At 39.4% G+C, this 27,988-nt stretch overlaps 2 protein-coding genes across 3 annotated transcripts in view; both read left to right on the top strand.

The window, feature by feature from the left end:
• Positions 1-2: 2 nt before the first annotated feature.
• Positions 3-20,621, top strand: sap130a (Sin3A-associated protein a). 2 transcript variants are annotated; one of them, XM_057337864.1, is made up of 21 exons: positions 3-132; positions 1,740-1,856; positions 1,945-2,204; positions 2,433-2,597; positions 2,703-2,826; positions 4,896-5,020; positions 5,682-5,806; positions 5,899-6,043; positions 6,241-6,331; positions 6,423-6,527; positions 8,175-8,316; positions 10,194-10,312; positions 10,429-10,713; positions 11,012-11,189; positions 11,920-12,018; positions 12,146-12,495; positions 12,648-12,902; positions 14,878-15,003; positions 15,516-15,619; positions 15,748-15,861; positions 19,625-20,621. In XM_057337864.1, exons 1-21 carry the CDS (start codon positions 42-44, stop codon positions 19,781-19,783), a joined length of 3,279 nt encoding a protein of 1,092 aa, XP_057193847.1. In that variant the 5' UTR covers positions 3-41; the 3' UTR covers positions 19,784-20,621. The 2 variants fall into 2 exon arrangements, with proteins under 2 accessions (XP_057193847.1, XP_057193848.1); XM_057337865.1 differs by lacking the exon at positions 19,625-20,621 and having other exon boundaries at positions 14,878-14,980.
• Positions 20,622-22,554: 1,933 nt separating this feature from the next.
• LOC130556700 (unconventional myosin-VIIa) overlaps positions 22,555-27,988 on the top strand; it is a 41,799-nt gene continuing 36,365 nt past the window's right edge. Inside the window, exons 1-3 of the mRNA XM_057337940.1 lie at positions 22,555-22,572; positions 22,751-22,852; positions 22,952-23,098. Coding sequence (XP_057193923.1) covers positions 22,555-22,572; positions 22,751-22,852; positions 22,952-23,098 — 267 coding nt within the window. The remainder of the gene's footprint in view (positions 22,573-22,750; positions 22,853-22,951; positions 23,099-27,988) is intronic.

Below are 27,988 nucleotides of genomic sequence, written 5' to 3'. Positions count from 1 at the left end.
TTAACAATTCCGATTCCTGTCCACTTCATATACTGGTTTAAATGGCTTTTATTTTGAAATCCCTTACTGGTCTTCCATTTTGTGTATTGGTGCTGTGTTCACACTATGGAGTGGAAAAGCTACATAAACACGGTAGTATTAGCAATGTTTGTTTTCCTATTAACTACACGTCTACATTTGTTTTGCAGAGCATTTACACGTTGTTATCATGCTATAACACTGATGTTTCCTGTACGTAATATGCGCTTTTTGAACCCATTCGCATTAGCTTTTGTTAGTGAGCAGTTGAGCAGGTGAAATAACGCATCTGTATGTGACTAACCCGCTCTTTTTATCTAATATTTTTTTCTCTGTTATTGTAGCCTGCTGACTGGGTGTGTAGTTTGAACTTGTGTTTATGGAATGAACCTGATGACTGACCAGTGGTATAATGTTAGTCAGGGCCATACGCACGTATACGCCGTATGCTTACTTTTTCCATAGCGCTGTTTGCCTATTACAACTTCTGAAGATCTATATTAGCGTATACCCACATGTTTGGCTGCTTAGAAACGTCTCCAAGCCTCTGTGGTTGCTTTAACTTTATCGACTTCTTATTATTTTGTTTTTAAATACGCGATTCTTCCATTCAGTTAGTGCATTTCTTAAAAAATATACAGTATTTCCCGCAGCCCCGCCTCCGACAACCGCGTCATCTTCAGTGTTGGCAGCGCGCCGGAGAGGAGTACGTCCTGTCAGTGACTGAAAGAGTCCCGCTGAAGCCGTCATCTAACATTGATACAACTGCTCATTTTAGTCAAAGTTGCTGTAAAGTGTGCTTACCAAGGCAGTGGGTACTCTGAGATTGACACTGAATTCATTGGTTATCTTGCGCTGCTTTATCTCTTTTATGATATTGCGATGCGATGCGATGCATCATGAATCTTTAATATCTGTCCCTAATAGCCCTACAATTTAAAAGCTCACAAGTCTGTATGCTCATTCCCTTTAAACTTCCTCGTTATATTCTATTTCTATTTATTCTATTTATTTTCATCACAACATTTAACTTCGTAAATGTATATCTTCCCCTTAAATTAACAACAAGTATTCACACAGAGATGGCAGTGTTGGCAAAGTTACATCTGTATTCTGTATGTGATGTGTTAAAACACATGATGCTTTGTAAAAATGCTGTAAAAAGTGCTCAACAGTACTGGCATAGACCTGTTTTAGTCCAATGATATAACTTCATAATCAAAACATAAGTGAAGATATATATATATATATATATATATATATATATATAGGACATAAGTTATATATAATAATATATATATATATACTATATAATTTATATATATGTATAAAAGAGAGTATATATATATATATATATATACACAGTATATATATATATAATAAATGGCATTTTTAACTTTAATAAATGTCATGTTACTAGAAAAAAACCACACTGACTTGTATCTTTTTTGGCCATTTGGGCTCATGGGTAATGTTGTATAGTATAGTACACCACTTTTTTTTTAGGACTACACCACTGGATCTGATCATATCTGACCATATGACGTTTTATGGGATACATTGAAGTAAACAGTAAAGCGGTAAAAATGACACAAGTACCGCTCAGCTAAGCTTACTTCAACCTAATGTTATTTCAAATTCAAACTTAGGATCCAACACAAACTGGACAATTTTAAAAACAATTGGATGACAAACCTGTTCACTCTGGCCTTTTCTCACAGGTTACAAACAGAAGATGAGTTCTCAACATCTTTCCAGAGCTGCGTTGCCTCCCTCTGGTTCTGGACAAGGTCAGACATCTTCCAGCAGAAACGTTACTGGTCTAGGGATGCAATCAGGTAGTCATACAGGACTTTTTACACCCCAACCTAAAGCAAGCTGTGAGAAGAGGATCACAGAATGTTGTGAATTTACTGTTACAAATAGGTGGTGATGACAACAGTCGTGAAGTGGATCACTCTCAGGACCCTACACCTGGCAGCAGTACATGTGGATCAGCACCATTTCGTGATGACAAGCAGGAAACTGTGGTGGTTAGGCCCTATCCACAGGTCCAAGCCCTCAGTCAATCTCCAGCTCTGCCCCAGCATGTGCCTATCCAACCCAGCCCTCCTGTCACTGGGTCTAACCCATCAGTTCATCTGTCGCATGGCCAGCAGACAGGCATTGGGGATGGCTCCGTAAAGGTAATAACAGTTTGCTTTCTTGTTTTTAAAATGAACATAAATAATTTGTTGGAAATATCTGTGAAGCTGCTTTGTGAAAATTATGATATGCAACTGCATTTTCATCCAGCAGTTTGTATCAGCACTTGACGGAAAAAGTTTTCCACTGCCTTCAGGAAAAGTCTAGTTGAAACCATGCAACCCCCACCCAACATATTTGCTACTGGCAGTTCTGTTATTTTCCTCTAGGCTGCCCTAAAGTCACCCATGCCCAGTCGTCTTATAGCTCCTGCTCCTGCAGTCAGCCAGGGGCATGTTCCTGTTCAAGCCAAAGTGTCTGGCCATATTACCGTTCCTCTGGAAAGCAGCATTGCTCCAGCTTCTATTCCAGTGGCAACCATCAGTGGTCAGCAGGTAGAGGCAATGCCAAGAGTTGAACTTCTTCTATTGAGGTTTCTTTAAGTATACCCACAGAGTGTTGTCATAACAACAACAAAAAAAAGAATAATGCTTCTCCAGGGGCAGAGTAATCTACATCACCTAATGGCGACTAACGTGCAGATCATCAGGAGCAGTGCACCTGCACTACAGATCGGATCTCCAGCTCCTCCTCCTCACTCATTCACCTCCCACCTACCCAGAGGTCAGTGCATTTTATTCACACAGTACTGACATTTCTGTAATCATTTTGTATTTTTAAACACATCACATGCATGTATATATATTAAGGAAATAGTTGTATGTTTTTGTTATGTAAACACAAACTTTTATTCTGGATGCGATTGCCTGCCTGCCCCCTCACCTCCATCTGACTTAACAGCTGATGATTTTGCGTCTTTCTTCGTAAAGAAAACGACCACCATCAGGGGTCAGTTCCCTGTGTCGCCGGCTCTTGTTCACACCCAAACCCCCGACTCATGCTCGTTCCCCTCTTTCTCTCTCCTATCTGAAGATGATGTTTCCAAGGTCATGCCTTCTAACCACCCAACTACCTGCCCACTAGATCCCATCCCCACTCATCTCCTCCAGGCCATCTCTCCATCGGTTGTTCCCGCTCTGACCCACTTTATCAACTCGTCTCTCATCACTGGTACATTTCCCACAGTCTTCAAAGAGGCCCGTATTACCCCGCTACTGAAGAAACACTCCTCCCCTTCATTGCTAAAACTCTTGAACGGGTGGTATGTAACCAGCGCTCATCCTTTCTCATCCAGAACAACCTCCTGGACATCAACCAGTCTGGTTTCAAGAGCGGTCATTCCACTGAGACTGCGCTGCTCTCAGTCATTGAAGCCCTGAGACTGGCAAGAGCCCCCTCTAACTCATCTGTACTTATCCTACTGGATCTGTCTGCTGCCTTTGACACTGTTAACCACCACATACTCCTCTCGACCCTCAAGGCTATGGGTGTCTCTGGAGTGGTGATACAATGGTTCAGATCTTACCTCACTGGTAGGTCATTTAGAGTATCCTGGAGAGGAGAGGTCTCTGAGTCCCAACATCTCGACACAGGGGTGCCTCAGGGCTCAGTGCTTGATCCGTTGATATTTTCTATATACATGACATCCCTAGACTCTGTCATTCGGAAACATGGCTTTTCCTATCACTGCTATGCGGATGATACACAACTCCACCTGTCATTTCAGCCTGACGATCCGACTCTTTCTGCACGCATGTCAGCATGCCTAGCCGACATCTCGCTCTGGATGAACGACCATCACCTGCAGCTGAACCTTACTAAAACAGAACTGCTTGTAATTCCGGCCAGCACAAAGAGTCATCACAACTTCTCCATTCAACTGGGCTCATCAACCATTACATCTTCCAGAACGGCCAGAAACCTGGGAGTGGTGATCAACGATCAGCTTAACTTCACTGATCATGTTACCAGCATCACCTGGTCCTGTAGATTCATCCTCTACAATATTAGGAAAATTAGACCTTTCCTATCCGATCATGCTACGCAAGTCCTAGTTCAAGCTCTTGTTCTGTCCAACTGGACTACTGCAATGCGCTACTGGCTGGACCTCCAACTTATACAACCAGACCTCTACAGATGATCCAGAATGCAGCGGCAAGAGTGGTCTTCAATGAACCGAAGAGAGCGCACGTCACTTCACTAAGTTACATTGGCTCCGTATAGTCGCTCAAATCAAATTCAAGACTCTGCTCCTGGCTTACAAGACTGATTTGGCACCCCCTTACCTTCACTCGCTAATGCAGACTTATATACCCGCCAGATCCCTACGCTCTGCAAACAAACGACGTCTTGTGGTGCCATCCCAAAAAGGTAAAAAATCTCTCTCACGTACCTTCTCGGGATCGGTTCCACATTTATGGAATGATCTGCCCGCTGCTACAAGATCAGCAGATTATGTAACCATCTTTAAGAACCATCTAAAAACACATCTCTTCCGTCAAAACCTGACTGATCAGTTCTGACTTCTATCTCTTTTCTACTCTTTCAAAAAAAAACCTTTATAATGTGATAGGCTATATGAGACCAAATTTCTTTTGTTGCACTTATGCTTTTTGTTGTCCTTATGTTGTTCCAATTGTTTCCATTGTTTCCCTCATCTGTAAGTCGCATTGGATAAAATCGTCTGCTAAACGACTAAATGTAAATGTAATCGTTTCACAGCCCTAGTTTGAGTACATGCATACAGCAGCATTCTGTAATTTTCTAAATAGTTGCTGTGTTCTGTGATTTAGGTGCCGCCGCTGCAGCTGTCATGTCCAGTACTAAAGGCCCTACTGTTCTCAGACCAGCTGGAGGAGGAAACACAGGCCCTTGCCAACCTGCAGCTGTGCAGCACATCATACATCAGCCTATTCAGGTGCAGACACTCCACACCACACTGATCAGATACAGTTACAGTTACACACAACAGTCTGTGGCATGGCACATGCAGCATTTTAGATGTCTCAAGATTTAGTGGGAGCATAGTGTGAAGTTATTTTGTTGGTTATGACATTTTCCTATTAAAACGGTTAAACTGAACTATTACATAAAAATAACAGAATATATTTTTTTAATTGATATTCTTTAGCTAAAATACCATGGGGTGAAATAAGGCCAAGTTAAAAAAGTAGGGTAAACTACTTTTACCCTACTTATTTAAACTGTAAATATGTAGAGTTTTTCATAGACTATTTATACCTTCAACTTTATATTATTTATATTTTCCTTTTGTGTTGAATTTTTATAATAATTGCACTGTCTTTGTAGCTGACCTGACCTACATTTCACTGCTGGTTGTATATTATTTATATAACTGTGTATGTGACAAATACAAATCTTGAATCTAGGGTGCAATTATTAGTATATTTTGCATAATTATTTGTCAAGTTTTTTTTGCAGTGGCTGTCTTTAAACTGCAAAATTAGTTTTTTACACAAAATTTGTCGAGCTCACAGTTCAATTTTTCACAGTTCAGGATTCTTGATGTTATAGAAATAATTTGATTGAATGTTTACCACCTGCACTTTTATTGACAGTCTCGATCTTTGGTGACCACATCTACGGCTGTTCTACCCACAATGGTGGCTCCTATTCCAGCTGCCAGAACACAGTCTCTAGTCAGCAGCACACCTGTGACACACACTGCAGAGATGGTTCATGGGTATGATTGCATCCACATGTTTGCTGAGTTCTATAACTGTGCAGTATAATGGCGTTTTATGGTTTTGCTCTTCTGATTGTCTTGCGTTTTAGGCGACCAGTGACTATTCACCCTCCACCAACCACCATAAACATTCAGCGTCCACCAATCCAACGGGACACTGCCACTCGCATCACACTGCCCTCCTATCCAGCTGTTGGAGCCCAGAAAGCCCAAGCCCCTCACACCGTCACACAAGTCAGTGACATGACACAAACTTATAGAAGTTACTTATGGAATCAGTTCATTCTGTATGTCTGTAGGCCTATTTGTTTTTTTGTGTTACCTGGAATTGTAGCCCACAACCTTGATGTTGCCAACTGCTTGCTATACTTCGACCTGTTTGTCAATGTATGGTAACCCATAATTGAAATGTGTGAAATTTTTGTCCACAGAAGCCAATTTTCAACACTGTGAGCCCTGTTGCTGCTGCTACAGTAGCTCCTATCTTAGCTGCCAACACTGTTCCATCAGCCACCACTACAGGTACCTTACCTAAGCTTTTCCCCAGATGCTGCATGGTAGAGATTCCATACACTTCATAACATTATCTAAACATTATCTTTTTTTCAAACAGGGTCTGCACCACACACCCAAATGGCCAGTAGCACTATTGTCACCATGACAATGGCCTCTCACTCCTCTCATGCTACAGCCGTGACCACATCTGCTATTCCTGTTGGTAAGCACAACCCACTCCAAATATGCGTAAAGAACTATTTGTAGTGATGGACTGCTCATCTGATCAACATTAAACTGTATATTTCTGCTAAAACGTTTTACACAAATGAGATGGACCTTTGACGCATATGTTTAAAATACATGATGAAAACCCTTGTCATAATGGTGGTTTTAAAAAGCAGATTTTTTCTTAGGCGTCTACTCTCGAGCATCTGACACGTCTTTGGTCCAGCACCTGGATTCGTTTTGACAACCAGAATCAAGATAACAGCGTTGTCTTTTTTGGTCCTTGGGCCAACCAGACTCAGCATCGTATTTTGTTGGTCCTTGGTCCAACCAAAATCAAGATAACAAGATCGTCTTTTTTGGTCCTTGGGCCAAACAGAATCACTCGTTCTAAACGTCATGTTTGCGCCCGTGAAAAGTATTGCTGAAAGGGACGAACGCAGTGTCGTCTTGGATAAAGAGAAAATGGTGTTGATATTTATTGTTCAATTTACCCGTGTGATCGAAACTGCTATATGAGAGACAGTTGCCAGTCTCCCTTTCGAATTTCCACTTCTAGAGCTCTGCCCTTCTAAGTGAGTAAGGCGATTGATATTCCTCCAAAGTTTCAGTCGCAGAAGCTTCAGTTTACAGATGATATTTAATAATTATTTTAGAGACTGATCAATTCGCTTCATAATACATTAATATGTCGTCAGGAGCCACGCGGATTACTTTTATATTGCTTGTATCTGCTTTTCTAACTTTTTTTATGAAAGCTTTTAATAACTCTTTTTTCTTTTTTAGCTCTTATAACTCGCATCAATCAGGTCCTGCACTTTATCTCTCTTAATAACCCTTTTAACACCAGTCCCTCACTTTATTTGCTCAATCCTGCATGTTTTAAAGCCGAAACCAAAACGTCAGAAGCGCAAGCGCTTTGCTTCCGATTGACACGCATTCTTTGTATTAGGAAAGACTTAGGAAGGTGCACCTCTCAGAAAACGTAGACAAATAAAGATCATTTTAGATGTTTAATTACGACTTGGAGCATTGGGATCGCGGGAGGGGGGCAATGTATTTACGAGGGCAATGTTTTTTTTTTTTTTTGAAAATCTCAAATTCGACCAAAATCCATTTTTCACCTTCATATTTCACTTCTTCCTGTAGCTCATATTCACTTTTTCCTGTAGCTCAAAATTATTGTCATGTGATTAGCTGCTGCTCCATAGGTGTCATGTGGTGCACTTGAAAAACCAAAAGATTGAAGAAAATGACAGGCGTATGGTTGTCACCTTTTTCCCCTCTTCCGAGTTTGCAGATCTTGCATCAGTATGGTGTGTCCCAGACCTTAAAAGGAAACTCCGCCGAAAAATGAAAATTCTTCCATGAATTACTCGCCCTTTAGTCGTTTGAAACGCTTAGGAAACCATTCATCTTCGGAACACAAATTAATATTATTTTATTAAGTTTAAGATTGATGAGATTCGGGAACTTTCTGACTCCCGCCCATAGACAGCAACATAACTGACATTCTGCGATAGTCAAGTGACAAAAATACTTTTTTTCAGTTACATGGCAATTAAGTTTATTTGTTTTTTTCTTATCTATTTTACAAGGTTAGAAGTGTATCTTTCATAACATTGATACTATCTTTGTTCAGCTAAAGTAGTTCCACAGCCAATTGCCCACACATCCCCACGTATCCAGCCAGAGTACCCAGGAGAGAGAACTAACTTGATTCCCATCTCAGGTCATCGTTCCTCTCCAAATCCTGTCACTATGGAGGCCCGAAGTGATAACAGGTAAAATTACAGCAGAAACTCTTCATTTGATGTCATACAAAACATTTCAAACATTCTCAAGTCACTCTATACTTAGTGTAAAAATAGTATATGTAAACTGTAATAAATGTGTTTTATCGCTGGGACTGCTTCGTCTTTCAGTTTCAAATGATCTGCAAATCCTGCGTCACCTTGTTTTCAAAATGTAGTCACTAAAAAGATGTGAACAAACACACTTGCTCAACACTGTTGCTTCCCGGAAAAAGAAACTGGATCCACTGTGGGATAGTTCACCCAAAAATGAAAATTCTGTCATCATTTATTTGCCCTCAGATTGTTCCCAACCTGTATAAATGTCTTTGTTCTGCTAAACACAAAGGAAGATATTTGGAAGAATGTGAGTAAAGGGGCAGATCTCGTCCCTCATTGACTCCCATAGTATTTATTTTCCCTTCTATGGCAGTAAATGGGGGGCGAGATCTGCTCAGTTACTGACATTCTTCCAAATATCTTCCTTTGTGTTTAGCAGAACAAAGAAATGTACATGTTGTTTGGAACAATCTGAGGGTGAGTAAATGATGATCACTTTAATGCTGGGATCTTTGGAAAGATGGACAAGGTTATCTTTCCCTTCCAACTAAAAACACACGTTAGTGACTTTGTAGTCTAAAAACAAAATGACAAATCATTCTTGAACAAGTCCTGTGCAGTGCTGCCTACACCTTCCATAACTTGAACAAAGCACATTGATAGGTGTTTGCTCTTTCTCTCACTGTCTGTAGTCTGACTACTGGAATACATTAGATCATTTTCCATTTTAGTTTAATTTTTAATAATGTATTTTATTCTTATTTTTAAATGTATATTCAATAAAAAGATGCACAGTCTACAGAGTTTACAGAATAACAGTACGTGTATATAACTGTGTATGTGACAAATGAAAACAAACTCAAAATAATGTTTAAATATCATGAGCATTGCGGACAAAAATGACGCTGTTTAGGGAAATACCTTTAGATGGCGTGACATTCGAGTTTGGCTAACACTGATTATCTGAGTGTGGATGAAGACAGGCATGAATGAATGCATCAATAGCACCTGGAAGACTGTAATTTCTCAGAGCACATAATACTGCTCCTGCTAAACTAGAATTACTAAAACTAAAATATATATAAACTAAATAAAAATCCCTAATAAAAAACTAAATCTTCTTTGAAAAAAACTGATGCAAAACTATAAAATCTTCTTTGAAAAAAACTGATGCAAAACTATTAAAATCTTGCCGGTGAGAACCTCCGATTTAAGGGCGATTTATGGTTCTGCGTCAGACCTACGCTGTAGCCTACACAGAGCCGCGTACCCTACGTCGTACCCTAACGCGCACCTCTCCAAAAATGTAACTTCGCGTCAACTTGACATGGACCGCAAGCACTGTGATTGGTCTGCTTCAACCCCCTCCCTTCAGGTAAAAAAACTCTGCGATAGCGTCAGGTTTACTCATACGCATTTCGAATGAATTATCTAAATAAATTACGTGTTTTTCTGTATTTAACAATTCAATCTGCAAAAGTGACTGTTTACTTGCCGCTATCACTGCTAAATGCTTCTCAGACAGCGTACACAACGAACCGCTTCTTCTTCAGCTCTTGTCTTGGTTACACGAGCAACACGCCGGTTGACACTGATGCCTAGTGGCCGATGCCTGTCGACGCGGACAATGAATCACAAGTATAAACAAAAGATGGTGCGTTGCCTACGGCGTAGGTCTGACGCAGAAGTAAAAAACACACTTTAGTACTCCTAGCTTGATCATCAAACTGAAGTTTTGAAAACTGGGAACTGAACTTGAATTTAGAACTTGTGAAAATCTAATTGATGATTACTGTGTTCTGCTGTAGGCCATCAGTGCCAGTACAGTTTCAGTACTTCTTACCAACATACCCCTCATCACCGTATCCTCTGACCCACACCTACACCCCCATCACCAGCTCTGTGTCCACTATCCGCCCTTACCCAGGTAAACACAACACACACACATCTACCGGACCCTCTATGCTACTGTCTGAGTTTCTAAATGGTTAGTTTCTAAATGGTTCTTAGGCTTCTAATACGAACTCTGTTTGTATCTGTCAGTTACAGCTCAGGCTCAAAGCTCAACCCTTCAAACCCAGGCTGGTGTGGGTGTGGCCACCACTGTCCACTTGAATCCCATGCAGCTGATGGCAGTGGATCGCATTGGCCTGCAATCTGCTCAGATCAGCACCCAGAACATCCAGCCAGCCTCTATGACCGCTCAGGGCATTCAGCCTGCACCAATTGGAGTCCAGGGGCTGCATGCAACTGCACCAATCAGCACACAGAGCGTGCAGCAGGCTCCGGTTGCCACACAGCAGCCACAATCAGAAACAAAGCTATCAGGTTAATATAGCACTATGCAGGGCAGGGTGATATACTCATTGAAACTATGAACCAGTGGTAAATTTGTCAACCAGTAGCAATTTTAGAGCATTGTTCTATTGCGATTTAAGGTAGAGAATGGCTGCAGTTTTTAAGTTTTGAAACCCTTTCCACGATAACGTTCATATTGTGATTTTTTTCTATTTGAGATGTTGTGATATCAGTTTTAGCCTATGTTGCCTAACTCTGTATCGAAAACCTAAGCATTAGACAAGGTCTGTCTCACTCACAAGTATTTTACTTATTGGTTGTTATACAGGTGTAGTTCTGGCTGAAAGCACTTCTTTTGTCACTAATCCAGTTGGGAGCACTTTCAGTGGCACACAGCCTGTCACTACGGTGGTGCAGACACACTCTCAGGGGATGGCCACTGGTGCATCCACACTTGTCTCCTCCCCTCGACCCAGCATCCTTCGCAAGAAACCTGTGAACGAAGGGTGAGTCTTCTCTACAGCTAAATTTGCATTGCCTGTTTGCATAGACTGTTACAGAGTGCTGCAGGGATAACGTTTTTTTCTCGGCGTCACACTGGTTCCCTTGAAAAACTTGTTCCTATGGACTTTTTCATTATCAACAAAGGTTTATGATACTTACCAAGATAATCTTCACCAGTTAACACAATTTATGAATTATAAGATTAAATGCTATCGGCAGAGTAAAAAGCTAACCTTAGACAAGAGAGAAACTAACCCATTGACTTGGGAAGATGGAACCAGAAGTGCTAAAATGCTAACCTGCTTACAGGTTTTGCCTGCAAAAATAAGTCATCACGCATCTATAATGTGATAACTAGCTGGACTAGTCAACATGTATGGAAAATTCATTGCATTCAAGGTGAAAAACAATCAAGTTCCACATAAGCAAGTCCCTTAAAGGCGGGGTGTCCGATTTCTCTTAGCCGTTGTTGATGTTCAAATCACCAAAACAAACACACCCCTACCCCCATCTTTCGCTTTCGTCAGCGCTCGGCTCGGCTAATGTCTGTCCTGTGCACTGTGCACCTTACTGCTGATTGGCTACAAGGTTGTTTTGGTACTCGGCCCGACTCAGTTGTCTAAAGCGTAATTCGGAAATCGGTTACCCCGCCTTGAAGAAGTGTGCTGTCTTATTATGTAGAGAGTGAAGTTGATGATGTAGTGCGAGACTGGTTTTGGGGTGTATTTCTAGGGCGGTGCGTAAAAGTCTGATTCCAGCACAGCCAAGCGACCCTAACGCTAGCCGAGTGGATAGTGGGATAAGGCTATCAGGATCGCCTCGCCCAGCAGGGTAAGCCCTGTTTGAAGATCCTTCAGGGAATATAGGACAAGAAATATTGCTCTGAACATGCCTATGATTGCATTGCCTAGAACTGGGTTTACTTTACAAAGTTGTATTTGTTTATTTTTCTGTTCAGAGTGAAGCCCAAATCTGATGTTCATGTTGCTATGGCGCCCCCAGTCGTGGCTGCTGTGGAAGCTCTGCCCAGTCTTGGAGGAGAGCAGCAGAATCTCTCCAATCCTGCCCAGCATCTTTCACAGACCACTGCTAATCTTCTAGTTCCACCAGTCCCTATGCCCCCCTCTCAACCCACGGCAGTTCTCTCTGCCCTGCCTGCAGCCATGGCTATCACTCCTCCAGTGCCTGCGTCCATGGCCAATGCCTCTCCCACCCAGCCGGCGGCCAGCAGCACTGCATCCCTGAGCTCCACCCTTTCAGAAGTTAAAGTCAAACAGGAAACAGAACCAATGGACACCTCACAGCCAGGTAGATGTGTCCTGTTCACAAACTAACAAGCTGTAGGCCACATGTAATGATTAATACAGTGCTTCAAATCAGATTCACGCCAATTTTAAAGAGGTGCTTTCGGCATGCCATGTGTTTATGGTTTCCGTCTATTTTTGTTCTCTTGTTTATAGTGCTCCTGGCTCCATCCTCGACTGGTCAACCTCAAGCACTCTCCTCCCAGGCCTCCTCCCTCTCTGTACCTGCCCAACCCGGAGACCTCCTGCCCGGGGCCTCCCCAAGGAAGAAACCCCGCAAACAGCAGCACGTCATCTCCACTGAGGAGACAGAGATGATGGCGACCAACAGCACAGATGAGGAGAGAGCTAGCAGCAGAGGTGCAGGAAACAGACCTGACAGACGCGAGTCTCCACCCAGGGAATATGTTGGTGGGTTTTTCAACCTGAAAGGTCTTTCTCCTCAAAGCTTTTCTTTCTTTGGATGGGTGTTTTTCGGCATTAATTAACAGAAGTTTGTGTTTACCTTATACAGTGAGGGAAATAATTATTTGATCCCCTGCTGAAGTTTGCCTGCTTACAAAGAAATGAAGGGTCTATACTTTTTATGGTAGGTTTATTTTAACTGATAAAGACAAAATATTTAAAAAAATCAGGGGAAAAAATGTTGTATAAAGGTTATAAATTGATTTGCATTTTAGTCAGTGAAATAAGTATTTGATCCCCGGGCAAAACATAACTTTGTACTTGGTGGAGAAACCCTTGTTGGCAAGCACAGAAGTAAAACATTTATGATAGTTGGTCACCAGGTTTGCACATGTGTCAGGATACATTTAGTCCACTCCTCTGTCAATCTTTAAGGTTTCTTGGCTGTCGCTCAGCAAATTGGAGTTTTAGCCTCCTTCACAGATTTTCTACAGGACTAGGGTCTAGAGACTGGCTAGGACATTTAATGTGCTTCTCCTTAAGCCACTCTTTGGTTGTCTTGGCAATATGTTTTGGGTCTTTGTCATGTTAAAGGCACATCCACGACCCATCTTCAGTGATCTAGTTAAGGGGAGGAGGTTCTCGTCCAAGATTTTACAGTACATGGGCCCGTCCCTCAGCCCCTCAATACAGTGAAGTCATCCTGTACCCGTAGCAGAGATAAAAGCCCTAAAGCATAATGTTTCCAACACTGTGCTTCTCTGTAGGGATGGTTTTTCTTGGGGTCATAGTCAGCATTTCTCTCCCTCCAAACACAGGAGTCAATTTTGGTCTCACAGCAGTACCAGCACTTTCGTCAAAGCCTTTTCTGAATCATTTTGATGTTCATTGTCAAACTTAAGACGAGCCAGGCGGGCCTTCTTGGGCAGGAGGACCTTGCGGGTGCTTCAGGATTTCAATCTATTGTGGCATAGCGTGTTACCAATGGTTTGCTTGCTAACTGTGGTCCCAATTGTCTTGAAATCATTAAAAAGCTTCTTCCGTGTAGTTCTGGGCTGATCTTTAACCTTTCTCATGATCATCTTTACTCCACTGGGGAAATCTAGCAGGGAGCTCCAGACCAAGGGCAATTGATAGTTATTTTGTATTTCTTCTATTTCCAAATAATCGCACCAACAGTTGTCTCCTTCTCACCAAGCTTCTGTCTGTTGCCTATTCAAGGTTTGTGCAGGTCTACAATCTTGTCCCTGACATCATTTGAAACCTATTTGGTCTTGACCATGGTGGTGGAGAGGTTGAAATGGAAGATACAGATTCTGTTGGCAGGCATCTTTTATATACATGAAAAGATGACAGTGACAGGACTAATCTGTGGTCCATATAGGCACATAACCAATCTTTGGAGCCAAAATTCTTGCTGGTTGGTAGGGGATCAAATACTTATTTCACTGTCTGAAATGCAAATCAATTTATAACCTTTATATAACATTTTTTCCCCTGATTTTTTGTTTGTTGATTTTGGTCTCTATCAGTTAAAATAAACCTACCATAAAAATAATAGACCCTTCATTTCTTAGTAAGCAGGCAAACTTACAAAATCAGCAGGGGATCAAATAATTATTTCCCTCACTGTATATGTCTGTGTACTGTGCATATTAATTTTGTATTTATAAGCATAAAAACATACATGCATATGTTTAAGAAAAGTCTAAAATTAAAAAAAGTTTTTTTTATCATTTCGATTATTGGTAAATATAAATAAATATGTCGCGATATTGCCTAAATATATGTATGTATATATTTTTGTGTTTATAAATACAAAATGAATACAAAGACATTATGTAAACACAAACTTTCATTCTGGATACAATTAATAGTTTGACAGCCTTTATCTTCTTACCGAATCTTCTTTAATTAGATTTGTATTGATGCATAAGTTAAGTGGTTTTGATTTGTAATGGCATTCATTGTAATAATGTAGATGAGGAAGGTGTTCGGTACGTGCCGGTTCGTCCCAGACCTCCCCTCACTCTGCTGCGTCAGTACCGTAACCCATGGAAAGCTGCCTATCACCACTTCCAGAGGTACAGTGACATCAAAGTTAAAGGTAGGAGTTTTTTCGATTTTGCCACCAAGTTGATACTGACTATGACAAGGTTTTCAACGAAGGGAATCCCCTGGTATGCCATTACCTCTGTCATCCACCCACCTAAACTAGCTTCATACCAAACTTAAAACGAGTCTCGATTCATTTTGAGCTATGACAGTTGACTTGTGGTTAAGTATGTCAGCCAGATGTTATTCTGATCAGCTCTGACTGATCAATTGCCTTAATGTAGTGGAGACATTAGATACTGGTTCAAACCATTTTTTGTGACTCCTTTTGACTGATTTCTCAGAAGAATGGGCTCTTAAGAGTCACTGGTTAGTGAAATGGACTATGCACTTTTTCGGATTATCATAATAAAAAATTGTCTTGGCATTATTTGGTGGTGTCTTATTTTATCTCATCACATTCAGTTCGTACTGAAAACTCCCAACACATGAAACACTGGGTTGTACTGATAAATCTGCCAATATAACAACTCTTAATCATCTTGCTACTGTCTGTCTCTGCAGAGGAGAGGAAAGGAAGCCTTCACGAAATGGCCAATCAGAGGGGAGTTGCATGTCGTGCTCAGGGCTGGAAGGTGCACCTGTGTGCTGCACAGCTGCTGCAGCTGGTGAGTTCTGTAGCTGATAGTGTTGTGATTCACTATGTTGTGTAAAATATCATGTTTTATCAGCCAGTTATTGGGGCGGTTATTGCTGCATATAGGTGATGGTTTACTGAACTTTTCTCTTGTCACAGACTAATTTAGAGCATGACGTGTACAGCCGACTGACAACCCTGCAGGAGGGGCTCATCCCAAAGAAGAGAGCTGGAACGGATGATGACCTGCACCGCATCAATGAGCTCATACAGGTCAAAGTCTCAATGTTCTTTACTTCCCCTGGAAACTGAACCATATAGAGCCTGTGCCCTAACCGTGCCTTCTCAGTTGCTTGATGGAGGCCTGTATTTATAAGTAAATTATGGGATGATAGAAATCCCCCCCCCAAATTATTTCGAGTATTTGCTTTTTTTACAATACCAGTCAAAAGTTTGGAAAAACGTACTTTCTCTATTTAAAAAATATATTTTTAGTATAATAAGAAACTTGTCAAAACTATAGAGTTGCTCAGTCGTAACTGTGTTGTAAATTATGTTGTGAATATAAGCATCGAAAATAAATCAAAACGGTTATATTTTAGCATCTTTAAAGTTGCCACCCTTTGACCAGAATTTGCAAAATCGTTTTTTTTTATTATATCATTTAGCTTCTTGAGGTCTCACTCTGGGAAGCTTTTTAAAGAGTATTGAAGGAGTTTCTAATCTATTCAGTGCTCGTAATGGCTGCTTTTTCTTCATTATTTGGCCTGAGTGAATTTTTTTACTTTTGTTGTTTTGCTTTCGAAAGAAAGAAATTGATATGTTGGTACAATTATATTTTTGTCTATAAACGTCATTTCAAATATTTAAGCAAACACCTTGAGATTAGGGGTTTGCGAGATATACAGTGTGCGATAATATCGTAAATCTTGTTTTAACGATGTGCGAAAACTATTATTGAGTATGTCACTCGTTTTATAAGCTCCACTAAAACAGCACTCAGTGTTCACAGATAGTTTAGTCAAGCCCTACGTCACTAGTTTTTTATGCTCCACTAAAAACAGCACTCAGTGTTCACAAATAGTTTAGTCTAGCACTGCGCGTGCAAATTCACAGCACTTTAGCCGATCGCGCTGTCTCTGTCAGCCCTGTGTCTGCTCTATGGTGCAGGGCGTAGAGGTGCTCGCGCACGCGATGTGGACAGCGTCAGGTGAAGTGATGTTACTCGAGGAGTTAATTAGTGTTTTCCTGATGAATACTCAGTTCGGAAGAATATATCCATATAGACTTGATTTCAAAGCCGCAATGTAGCTAGTAAAACATAAGACTATAGGGTGCAAAATATCGCCTGCTTATCGTTATCGAAAAATCTAAGAAAATATCTAAGAATAATTTTTTTGCCAATATCGCAACACCCACATGGTCACAACAAACTCCACCAGAGACAACGATTCTGGATCAGGACAAAGAGTGAAACGCATTTTCCGTCAGCCCCTCAGCATTGCTTCTTCTCCACTTATATATTCTTTAGATTACACAGCATTTGCACTGCAGATCTACAATGAGCATCAGCTGGTGCTCAATCAACAGTCCCCAACTGAAAAAGAGAGAACAAGAAAAAGAACAGCAACACAATATCCACTAGGGGAAGAACTTCAGAAAATAAATACATTTACATAAACGATATGTCCACAGGACGTAACAATTATCAAAGTTCATTGATAATGATAATGATTTCATTAATGACCTGAACCCAATGCAAAAAGCTATGAATGAAACCTGACCCAAAGGGTTACAAATACACTGTAAAAAAATTCAGACCTCCACAACTCAAAATGTTCCAGTGACTTGTAACATTGAAAATTTTCAATTCTCCCGACTGAATTTCTGTGAATTGAATTTTATCAATTGTGTCAATAGTCTTAGTGGTTCGTGCTCCGACATGTGGCGCCGGTGCGTCCTGGGCGACCCGAGTTCGACTCCGGCTCGTGGTCCTTTCCCGATCCTTCCCCCTCTCTCTCATCCACTTTGCTTCCTGTCCTCTCTGAAAAGAGTCTCTCTCTCTGTCAAATAAAGGCAAAAAAATGCCAAAAATAAATCTTTAAAAAAGAAACAAAACATTGGCTCAATGAGAAATAATATGTTGAGCCAATGAAAAAAGCAAACCAAGTAATTGACCCAATTATGTATTTCAAATTGTAGTAGCACTCTTTTTTTGTTTTACCCAATCTAAAAATATATATTGGTAAAATTATTTGGTAAAGCAACATCACTAAATTGTTTATTTCCATTTTCCTAAAAGAAAAACATATTAAATCAGTATGCACTAAACTCTCAAGCTATTATGTCACATTTTATTAAAACATTATTTAAAAATACAACAATGTTGTGAAAATATAAATCATAAATACATTCATATTTTGTGCACAGTATCCTATTAGGTAAAATTATCATTGAAATTATCATATCAATGAAACTTAGAAAAACGGGTTAAAAAAACAGAAAAGAGCTCAAATCATCAAATACAGCATTATATACAAGCTTATATTAATTTACTGGGGTTTGTACATGTATTTAAGTTAAAAAATGAATATTTTATGGAATAACCCTTATTTTTAATCGCAGTTTTCAAGCGCCTTGTCATGCTGCAGTCTTTCACATTGCTGCTAGGTGAATTTAGATGTAACTTCTCTTCCTGTGCTACATGTTCAGTGTGTACAACAAGCCAAAGTGGACAATAAATGCATTTATAACGTCTTTTAGGTTTTCCAGTAGACCTAGCTCCATCAATGCTCCTCAGCAGACCTAGAAAAAGGTCCAGAAAATACGATCACATAACCCCAATGTTATCATCCCTTCACTGGTTACCCATTAAGTATCGTATTGAGTTCTTTTAATCACTTATAAAGCCTTAAACGGTTTAGCCCCTACCTACATAACAGAGCTTCTACCACACTACAACCCATCACGCTCTCTAAGATCTCAAAACTCCAGACTTTTGATAACACCTAGAATAACTAAATCTACCAAAGGGGGTAGAGTTTTCTCATACGTAGCACCTAAACTCTGGAATAGCCTCCCCGATACTATTCGAGAGTCAGACACACTCTCCCAAGTTAAATCTAGATTAAAGACACATCTTTTCAGCCAAGCATTCACTTAATGCAAAATATGCTAAATAAACCACCGGGAGACTGCATTTATTAGATATTATTTACTAGAATAATCTTGCTTGTTCTATAAACACCATACACTGTGCCGTGTTTACCTTTTTTGTGTTTTTCAGTTTTTCTTATTTTCTCCTGTAAAGCTGCTTTGGAACAATGCACATTGTGAAAAGCGCTATATAAATAAAATTGAATTGAATTGAACCTAGATCCAGCAGTCCAGCAGTGCTTCTCAGCAGAACTAGCTCCAGCAATGCTCACCATTTCCAGAAATCTTTTTCATTGGACTTGTGTGATGCTCCAATGTCTGCGTGGTCTGTTAAACATATAAAATAGCAGTATCAATACTGAGTCTACACAAATGAATAAAACAGAACATCTTCACTATTCTCACCAGTTAATAAAATAAAAAATAGTTCCCACTTTTATCATAATCAAAATGATAAAAGCCCATACAAACGCGGATACCTAACAGGCTCGATGGTGTAAGCCATGTTTTTGGTCTTTGTGTTAAAATGATTGAATCTACACTCAGTTTAACTTACATTACTTGATAAATATCGAGTTAAAAACTCACCATAACTTGGAAATGATGGACATATGTCTAAACATGTCGCCCTTCAGCATCGACTTCTCTCGTCCTCCCGTGCACAGGCATTTGAATCCACTGATATATATGTTCGGTGAATATATGCATTTCATTTTAACTTCAGACCTTACTTTATTATACCACAATGCATATTTTCGTTTTGGGATAATTATTTGGTAGCTGTTTGTTGAGTCAATATTTAATTTGCATGTTCTACAATTTTTCAACATATACATTTTTTACAGTGTATGTTTTGACTAGATGAACTGTCTCTGTGTAGGGAAACATGCAGCGCTGCAAGCTCGTAATGGATCAGGTGACTGAAGCTCGAGACACCATGATGAAAGTGCTAGACCACAAGGATAGAGTCCTCAAGCTGCTCAACAAAAATGGAACCCCCAAGAAAAGCTCCAAGTTAAAGCGCAAGGAACGGGCATAAATGCTGTATGGTCTCATAGATCTTTTTAGTGGAGTAAAATACAGGAATGCTTTTCAAAGGCTGGACCTGTCATTGTTTAACAGGTTGCTTTGCACAATCATCTACTTTCTTTAACAGTCTTGAAGACAAAGAAAGGCGGTCGTAAACCATAAAAGCATTTTTACAGGAGCTGCTGCTTACTGTGGACTGTCCAGTGGATTTGAGGCAGCTAGGTTAACATATTTTTTTAACACCAAATGTAAAAAACATTTTTAAAGACACATGTTCCTTTTCTGTTTAGTTGTATATAGCCAAAATATTGCTGTAGTGAACTTTAAAGATTAGAATAGCTAAAGTTTCTCTTCCCATCCATTTTTCATGTTTTGGTGCCTTGAAAGGTTGGTCAAACTTTGATATTTTGTGTTTAGATAAAAGGCCCCGGATTAGTAAACAAATTAAGCCCGCTGTGAACATAACATGGTAGCAGTCTACACGGTAACAATATTCTATCCTGTTATGATGACGTGTAACCAATTTCTTTATTCATTCAACTCAATGGTCAGGCGTTAAAGAATGACATGATAGTACAGAGTGATGAAATGTGTACTTTTAAAAATCAGCAAAATTATGTAATAAGAATGTGTAAATTGTTATATTGTTTCTGTGGTGATGGAAGTGATGTGGTTTTCAGTCTTTTATGCTGTTTTACAGACTGTACGTGAATGTTGTTCTAAGTTTAAATAATAATTGGGTTCTTTTGTACATCTGATTCTTCATTCATTTTTGTGCATGTACACTATTATATGCTATTGCAGTAAAACTGGATAAACATACAAAGCATTTTGTTTAGTGCATGGATTTGGTGTTGCTATATCTCAAGACATAAATAATTAATGTAACCTCACAATCTTTAATCAAACGCTGAAAATGCACTTCCGCTGTTTCGTGGCGATCCATCTCTGATGACATCGGTTTGACGGCTTGGGCGGAACATCCATTAACTCTTCCCCTCCAATTGTCAGCAGTGAGTTCTGTTTCAAAATGAAACGCCTCCTTTTCTATGACCAATCGATCCATAATTTCCAGCCACAGGACCTACAGTACTAGGGCTTGGCGGGCAAGAAAGGGTGGTTTACATTGTGCTCTCCATAGAGACACAACACAACCTGATAAATGATCCTTCTGTTTCAAGCCACAAATATTTAAATCACCTCTCAATAAAAGAAAAACTAAGATATGAACAAACTATACGTTTTGTTCACTTGAAATCCATTTACAGCAACCGCTACTGTTTTAATCACAAAAAAATGCCAGATTCCTACCAGAGCTCCACTTCATTTACAACTGTATACTAAAAACGTTTGGTGTAGAATCCATGGCCTTATACTACCACAAGGATAATATCAACATTTCATCTTATTGCATTATATCATATCACATTAGTTAAAAACAATAAAGTTCACTAGTTTAATACTCTTAGTAATACACAATGGCTGAATATGGGTGCATAAGTATTCGCAAAACTTTTTCAGCCTTTTCACTTTATTTACTGTACATCTACGTACATGCATCACAAAACTTTAGCTAACATTTAGTGTAACTACACTGTAATTGGTTGCCTCGTCCACAACAAGAATTTAGATAAGGATATGATATGATTTATGGCTTGTTTCCCTATAACGCATCCTCCTGAATGAGATACACCCATCGTTCTTGATGAGGGTGCCTAAAACTCTGTTAGCTTTGGATATAATTATTTAATACTTTGATTGAAGTAGTTACTAAATTAAATAAGTGCAAGTGTATTACCGATAATTATGTATTTGAATATGTATACTGTATGTATATATACAGTAAGTGCCATACTTCTGATAGATACATATGGTGAACCAGCAGAACAATGTTGTAATGGTGAACAGGTGAAATGGCAAACAAATAATCAATACAGGGTTCTGCCTGAAAATGTTCTAATCGTGTTCCGTATTGCTGGGTGGAAATATGACTTACCATTATGGGTGGAGCTGTTGTGGTAACTATGACGCCAATGATATTTACAACTTAATTACTCCTTTATGATCACAACTCAGCCCTATATGCTAAGTCTCAGAGGTACAAAGGTTTAGTGTTTTACCTCTATGGAAAAAGCATTATGCAAAAAAGAAAACAGTTTTAGCCTTTTAAATTGTTTTTTTCTTTTTCATTGGTATTATTATGTTTATTTAGTCATCACTGGGTATGTGCGGGTACATGCTAATTTTATACTGCATTTTTACATAAATGGCAAAATATGAAGAATTTTTACTTGTCAGTGGTCACTAGTTTTTGTGGAATTAGTAAAGTATCTTATTAGGAATTACCTTTTAGAATAATTTTTATAATATGGAGGGCAGAACCTTCTCTATCATAAAAGTCACTACGGAAGTGTTGGTCAGGGTGCAAAGTCAAAGTATCATAAACATCCACAGAGAGATATCCAAAGCCATTTCTGTCAACTGAACACTTGGACTTGTGTAAACTGACTTGAAAGAAAAAGAACAGGAAATCTAGTTATTTTTGTCAAAGGGTCTCTCAATATACAACCCACAGGTAATGATTTGACATTGTTTAGATATTATAATGCCTTGGAAAATATTTTTAAGTACATTTATTTGATCATTGTTGTGAACGGGGAAAGTGTTTACAGGCCACTTCGGCTTTGTCACAGCTATTAAAATTTTCACATTGCTGTCATATTCATTTAAATGTGCCTCTTTTGCTCATATATTCAGACTGGGGGAGACAAGTACTCTGCCATGGTGGTTTTAAGAAAGGCAAGTTGTTTGGGGCATTTACTGGCTATTTTTGTTTTTCTCTCACTATTAGGCATGTATGATATTTGAGTTCATTTTTAGGAAAATTACATTTTAAACAGGATCTTAAGTTTAATTTAAAAAACTGTTGAAAGTCGCTTACATTTAATTTAAAGATCTTCAAATTTCAATGAATTAGGGGGACTATGTTTGGGTGGACTGCAGTGATGGGGTACCGATCGGAGCTGAAGTAGGGCTCTCAGATACCGGACAGCTTCAACTCATTGATGATGAGGGAAAGGTAATATCTGTGCCTGAAATTCTTTCTCTCTTTTGGATTTTTGTTTTTTGTTTAGCTTTTTTTGAGTATATCTGTTTTCTTGTGTGGTTTAATTTCCAGGAGCATAAAATTAAGAAGGAAAGTTCTCTGAAGCCCATGCACGCCACGTCAGTGAAGGGCGTAGATGACATGATACGTCTGGGTGACCTTAATGAGGCAGGGCTGTTACGGAACCTTCTGGTGCGCTACAAAGATGGAATTATCTATGTGAGTTATGAAATGCCACCTCAAGTAAACCTCTAGTCAATGAAATGCCACGCCTTGTTTGTTCATATGTAACAGTTGCACTTGCATAGAAAACGCTTACAATGCAAGTCAAGGCAAGTTTATTTACTGTATATAGCACATTTCATACACAAGGCAATTCAAAGTGCTTTACATAAAATGACTGACAAAGGAAAAATAAAATACATAATGGATAAGACATCTAAGTCCCAGTGAAATTAAAAATTACAATGCCTATTTTTTCATGAAATATTGCAGCGCTTATTGTAAATAGTTTATCAATGTGGGTCCTTCTCTTTTTAAAATTTGTGTGCCCTCATAATCTTTAGTTAAAATCTGAAAATGCACATCCTTCCTGTAATGACTATCCATCTTAAATGACGGTTTGGGCAGAGCATCCGTTAACTCCTCCCTTCAACTGTCAGTCTGCTGCCAGTTCAATTTCAAAATGCAATGGCTGTTTTTATACATCCAATCAAATTGCAGAGAAAGACAAAAGCCAAACCCACTATTTTTCTTATTAGAAATTCCATTTCACTCGGATATGCATCAAAATACGGAAGTAAAAACGAATGAAATAAATGAAATAAAACTGATAAAAAATGTGTATATATAAAAATGACAAAATAAAAATAAAATAGAAATAAAAGTGCAGTTGATGTAAACCAGCACAGTGCTCAGGTCGTAAATGCATGGCTTAACAAGTGTGTTTTTAATTTGGATTTAAAAATGGCTAACGTTACTGTTGGTGGACATCTGATGTCTTCTGGAAGCAGATTCCAGCTTCGGGTGGCGTAATGGCTAAACACTGACCTTGTTTTGCGTGAACCCTTGTTGTCTCTAACTGACTTGATCCTAATGATCTGAGAAGTCTGTAAGTCTGCAAATCTGAAATGAATTTAGGACCTAGGCCATTGAGTGATTTGTAGACATTTAATAATACTTTAAAATCGATTCATGTAGCTGGTAGCCAGACCTGAGGATTTGGGTGATATGCTCGGATTTTTTGGATCTGGTCAGAATCCTGGCAGCAGCGTTCTGTATAAGCTGCAGCTGTCTGATGGTCGCTTTGGGAAGAACTGTAAGGAGTCCATTGCAGTAATTGTTGTGGAAAAATTTCAGTCTTGTAGTTCAAAAAATCTCTCAGAGAAGGTCCGGATGTTGAGGAGTTAACTTTATTTGCTCGAGCCAAACAAAGTGAGATGTTCCAAGTCATCTAAAAACCAAGTGTTTTCAGTCTACAGTTATAGTAAAACTTCTGAAAGGTGGTCCTCTCTAAAACCAATCAGGTATTTTCCCGTTATCTCTTATTTTTATTAACCAATTGTTAATTGTCTGCCACCAATAAGTCCCAGGTAACAAGGTACGTATCTAATGGTGGTACGCTGGTTATTACATCATTTTTAAAATAATTTGCATACAATGGTTACTACACGAGACCACCAAACAAGCCATGGTCTCCATACGAGACGGCGTGGCGTCCGTGCGTAATCATGGTTACTTGTAAACAGTGGAAAATCCCCAGGTTTTAGAGAGAACACAACAGGCTTCAAACTTTAGGCCTCTAAAAACATCACTGGATTTTACCTTGTTACATTGTGCTCAAATGTGCTTTAAACATGCATAAAGTGACATTAAGTGCATTTATATGAACAATCATTGGTTACAGGTACAGATTGTGTCATTAAATCATCAATTCTTCTTCAAATAATCAAATTATCATCATAAACCTACTTATATGTAATTATTCTTATTGACTATGATTTCAGATCAACCCATCTATGTACTAATGTTCCTATGAATACTTCTCAATACTTTTTAGGTATTTTATCAAGTGCATTTATAACTGTGGTGAAAAACAGTGCTCAATACATGTAAAAAACATCTATATGTGCCCAGAAATTACACAATATATTCCCCCCTTTGGGACTCAAAGAGTCCCACACATGATTAATTGCTGACGAGAAATATATACTACAAAGTGAATGAGTGCAGGCAAATGTCATCAAAACCATAATAAGAAATGTGTAAGTATATGCGTGGGCGAAATCCTTAAGTAATTACTCGAAGTATGCAAGCTAATAAAAATCCATCTTATCCATCTTGGTTATCTCGTTACACGGACAACACCTGCTTATAACCCACTATAGAACAAAGACATATCTATTCATTTTCATAGATACGTTCAGTATTAACTGAATAAACAACCATCTGTTGTTGAGGAGCAGACGTGTTAGCTCTCTTAATAGCCTGCATGACACATGGCCAAAAACATAACAATAACAAAATGGGCAAAAGAATGCAGGTTGCCAACATCAATATGTTATGTAGATTTGGGAAAATATTATTGAACCAGTCCCAAATGGAAGATTCTGAATTCACTTCTTCTTTTGTGATCATTGTGGATAACATGGTGATGTTATGTATTCCTTGTTCGATAAGATGTCCATCCGCGTCATTGTCTGGAATGTACGTGCAACAAGTCTCTCCAATCATAGCACAAACACCTCCGCGTGCTGCGGTGAGTTGGTCCAGGACCACTCTGTTCTGGAGTGCGGTAAGCCGTATTCCTCGAAGTTCCTCTCTGATTCCTTCCATCATGATTTTCGTTGTATTGATAAATGAGGCTAGCTCATATCTGGTGATTTCCACGTCATGCATCAGTGATTCTACACCCAGTGCTGGGCTGAAAGCAGCCACAAGTTTCTCAGCAACTGTCCATATGTGATGGTTCTTTGGCACTGGGCTTTCTCTCAGGAAATTGAATAGGTCTCTTCTTGTTCGTTGTTGACTGTCCATTGCTCGATCGGGCAAGATGATGGCCCCTCCATGTAGTTGGACTAAAGCACATAGTCCTGTCCAGTTCTTTGGTAAGGATAAGTATACTCGATATCCACACAGCCAGTAGTGTCCTTCAACGACACCTGTTCCCTCTAGATCGGGAACATGCACAGTCAAACATGAAGGACATTTTGCTCGTCCTCTCTCGGAAGTCACAAGGTATTGGTAGGCCACAACTGTTTGTGGAGCTTTATGTGTAGTTGTAACAAGGCGAGGTGGAGGATGCACATAGTCTGCTATGCGAAGACATGACATACAACTTTGTCTCATAGATTCATTTGTTTGCTTGTAGATATGTGAACATTTCTTCTCTGGTAATTTTCCCAAGAAATGTCCTCCTGAAGATCGTTCATGACAGATGAGTTTACTAGGTAAATGCTTGACTGTTGCAATCTGAGCAAAAAGTCTTTTGGGGAGAGTGATTGATTTCCACGTGCTGTCCATTTGAGTCATCATAACAGTATCTCCATTTGGTTTCCTTTGTAGTCCTGCAGCTGCTATTGCAACCATAGTCATCTCAAATGTTGTGTTATGATCCTGATGTGGCCACCAGTCTCCTCCAGTGGTGCTATGAGGGAACTGAGAACAAACATAACAGTTTCTGGAAGCATACATTTTGACTGTATGATTGGTGAATCTCCACCACATGTTAGTAGCATAAGGATGAGGGGGATTAGGGTGATCCATCCATGAATCAAGTTGGTCTGTGTTGTTGATACTCTGACGTTTATTTCGATGTTTTGGTGCAGACTCTGGAACCAACTGACCTGGGGACAAATGTTCATCTGTAGTAGCATTTACTCCAAAGTCAGCCTGTTCCAAGGTAGAATTCATAAAGTCTGTGTGGTTCAAATCCATATCCATGTCTTTGCGCAGAGTTATGTTATCCTTGAAAAGGGTATCTGGAAGTTCCTCGCCATCTGTGAATTGTCTCAGAAGTATTGGTATTATGATCACACATGTCAAAATGATCAAAACAGATGCTATGTCTCGCTGTCCAAACAACTTTCGGAGTCTCATGGGATGGCATGGGTGTTGTGAGCTCTCCATATTGTTATTTGCAAAGTTCAATTTTAGTAAGATTCAATTTAACTCATATCCTTCAGTGTGATAAGTAAAAATCATCCACTGACCTGGTTTTAATCTGGATTCTGCTTTAAATCGAGTATGACAATTATGTGGTTTGAATTTCAAAACTCCTGTGTTCAGGTTAATTGAGGGCCAAAGCAAATATTGAGTGCACACACTTAAAGTCCAACTTGGCCTTCTTTCAGTCCATGAATCATCCTGTGTTGAAGTAAAACCTACAGCCAATATAGCATTGTCTTGTGACAGCAATTTCAGAGGCTCTAGCCGTTCCAGTTGTCTTTGTTCTTGAAATACAGACACGTAACCAGAATTCACCAGTTCTTGATAACACGGTCTCTCAGTACCTTCCTCCCTGGTTGGAAAATAGAGCGATGTTCCTCTTATTCGGTCTGCAGGTGGTTTTCGGTGTGGGGTGTCATCCGTATGATCAGGTTTGAATTTTTCAGCAAATTGTCTAAAGGCAGATGACATTCGTCACATACAATGTTTATAAGTCAATTATTTGGGTAATAATCCGTATAATATTTCCAAAGCTGCGTAGTGATGTCCGTATATTCCAAAGTTAAATGGCCAGTTGCTCTGTCCAATACTGGTCTAAAGTTTTGACTTGTTTCGCCAACAATATACGTTCTTCCTAATTGTGTTGCGTTATCTGTAGATTTTTCTGCAGCTGTTACAAAGACTGCTAATATACTCTCGTCCTGTTGCAGGAGTCTTCTATCAACGTGCGTTGAGTAGGTTCTGTTGTTGTCTCTTCCCGGCCAAAAATTAGTTGGATTAAATGGAAAATATCTGGAATGAGGTGTCTTTAAATTGAGTAATAAACGATCTTGGGTTGTCAATGGTACAACGTGACGCCACATCTGGAAAAGTCTTTGAAATGGGTGAGGTCACTAAAGGAGTCACTTCAGGGTAACTAATTTCTTTAAGCTAACTATGTTC

Source organism: Triplophysa rosa, linkage group LG7, assembly GCF_024868665.1.
Source record: "Triplophysa rosa linkage group LG7, Trosa_1v2, whole genome shotgun sequence".
Classification (NCBI taxonomy): Eukaryota; Metazoa; Chordata; class Actinopteri; order Cypriniformes; family Nemacheilidae; genus Triplophysa; species Triplophysa rosa.
Note: the sequence above shows the minus strand (reverse complement) of the source record. Positions and strands in the feature narration are given on the sequence as shown.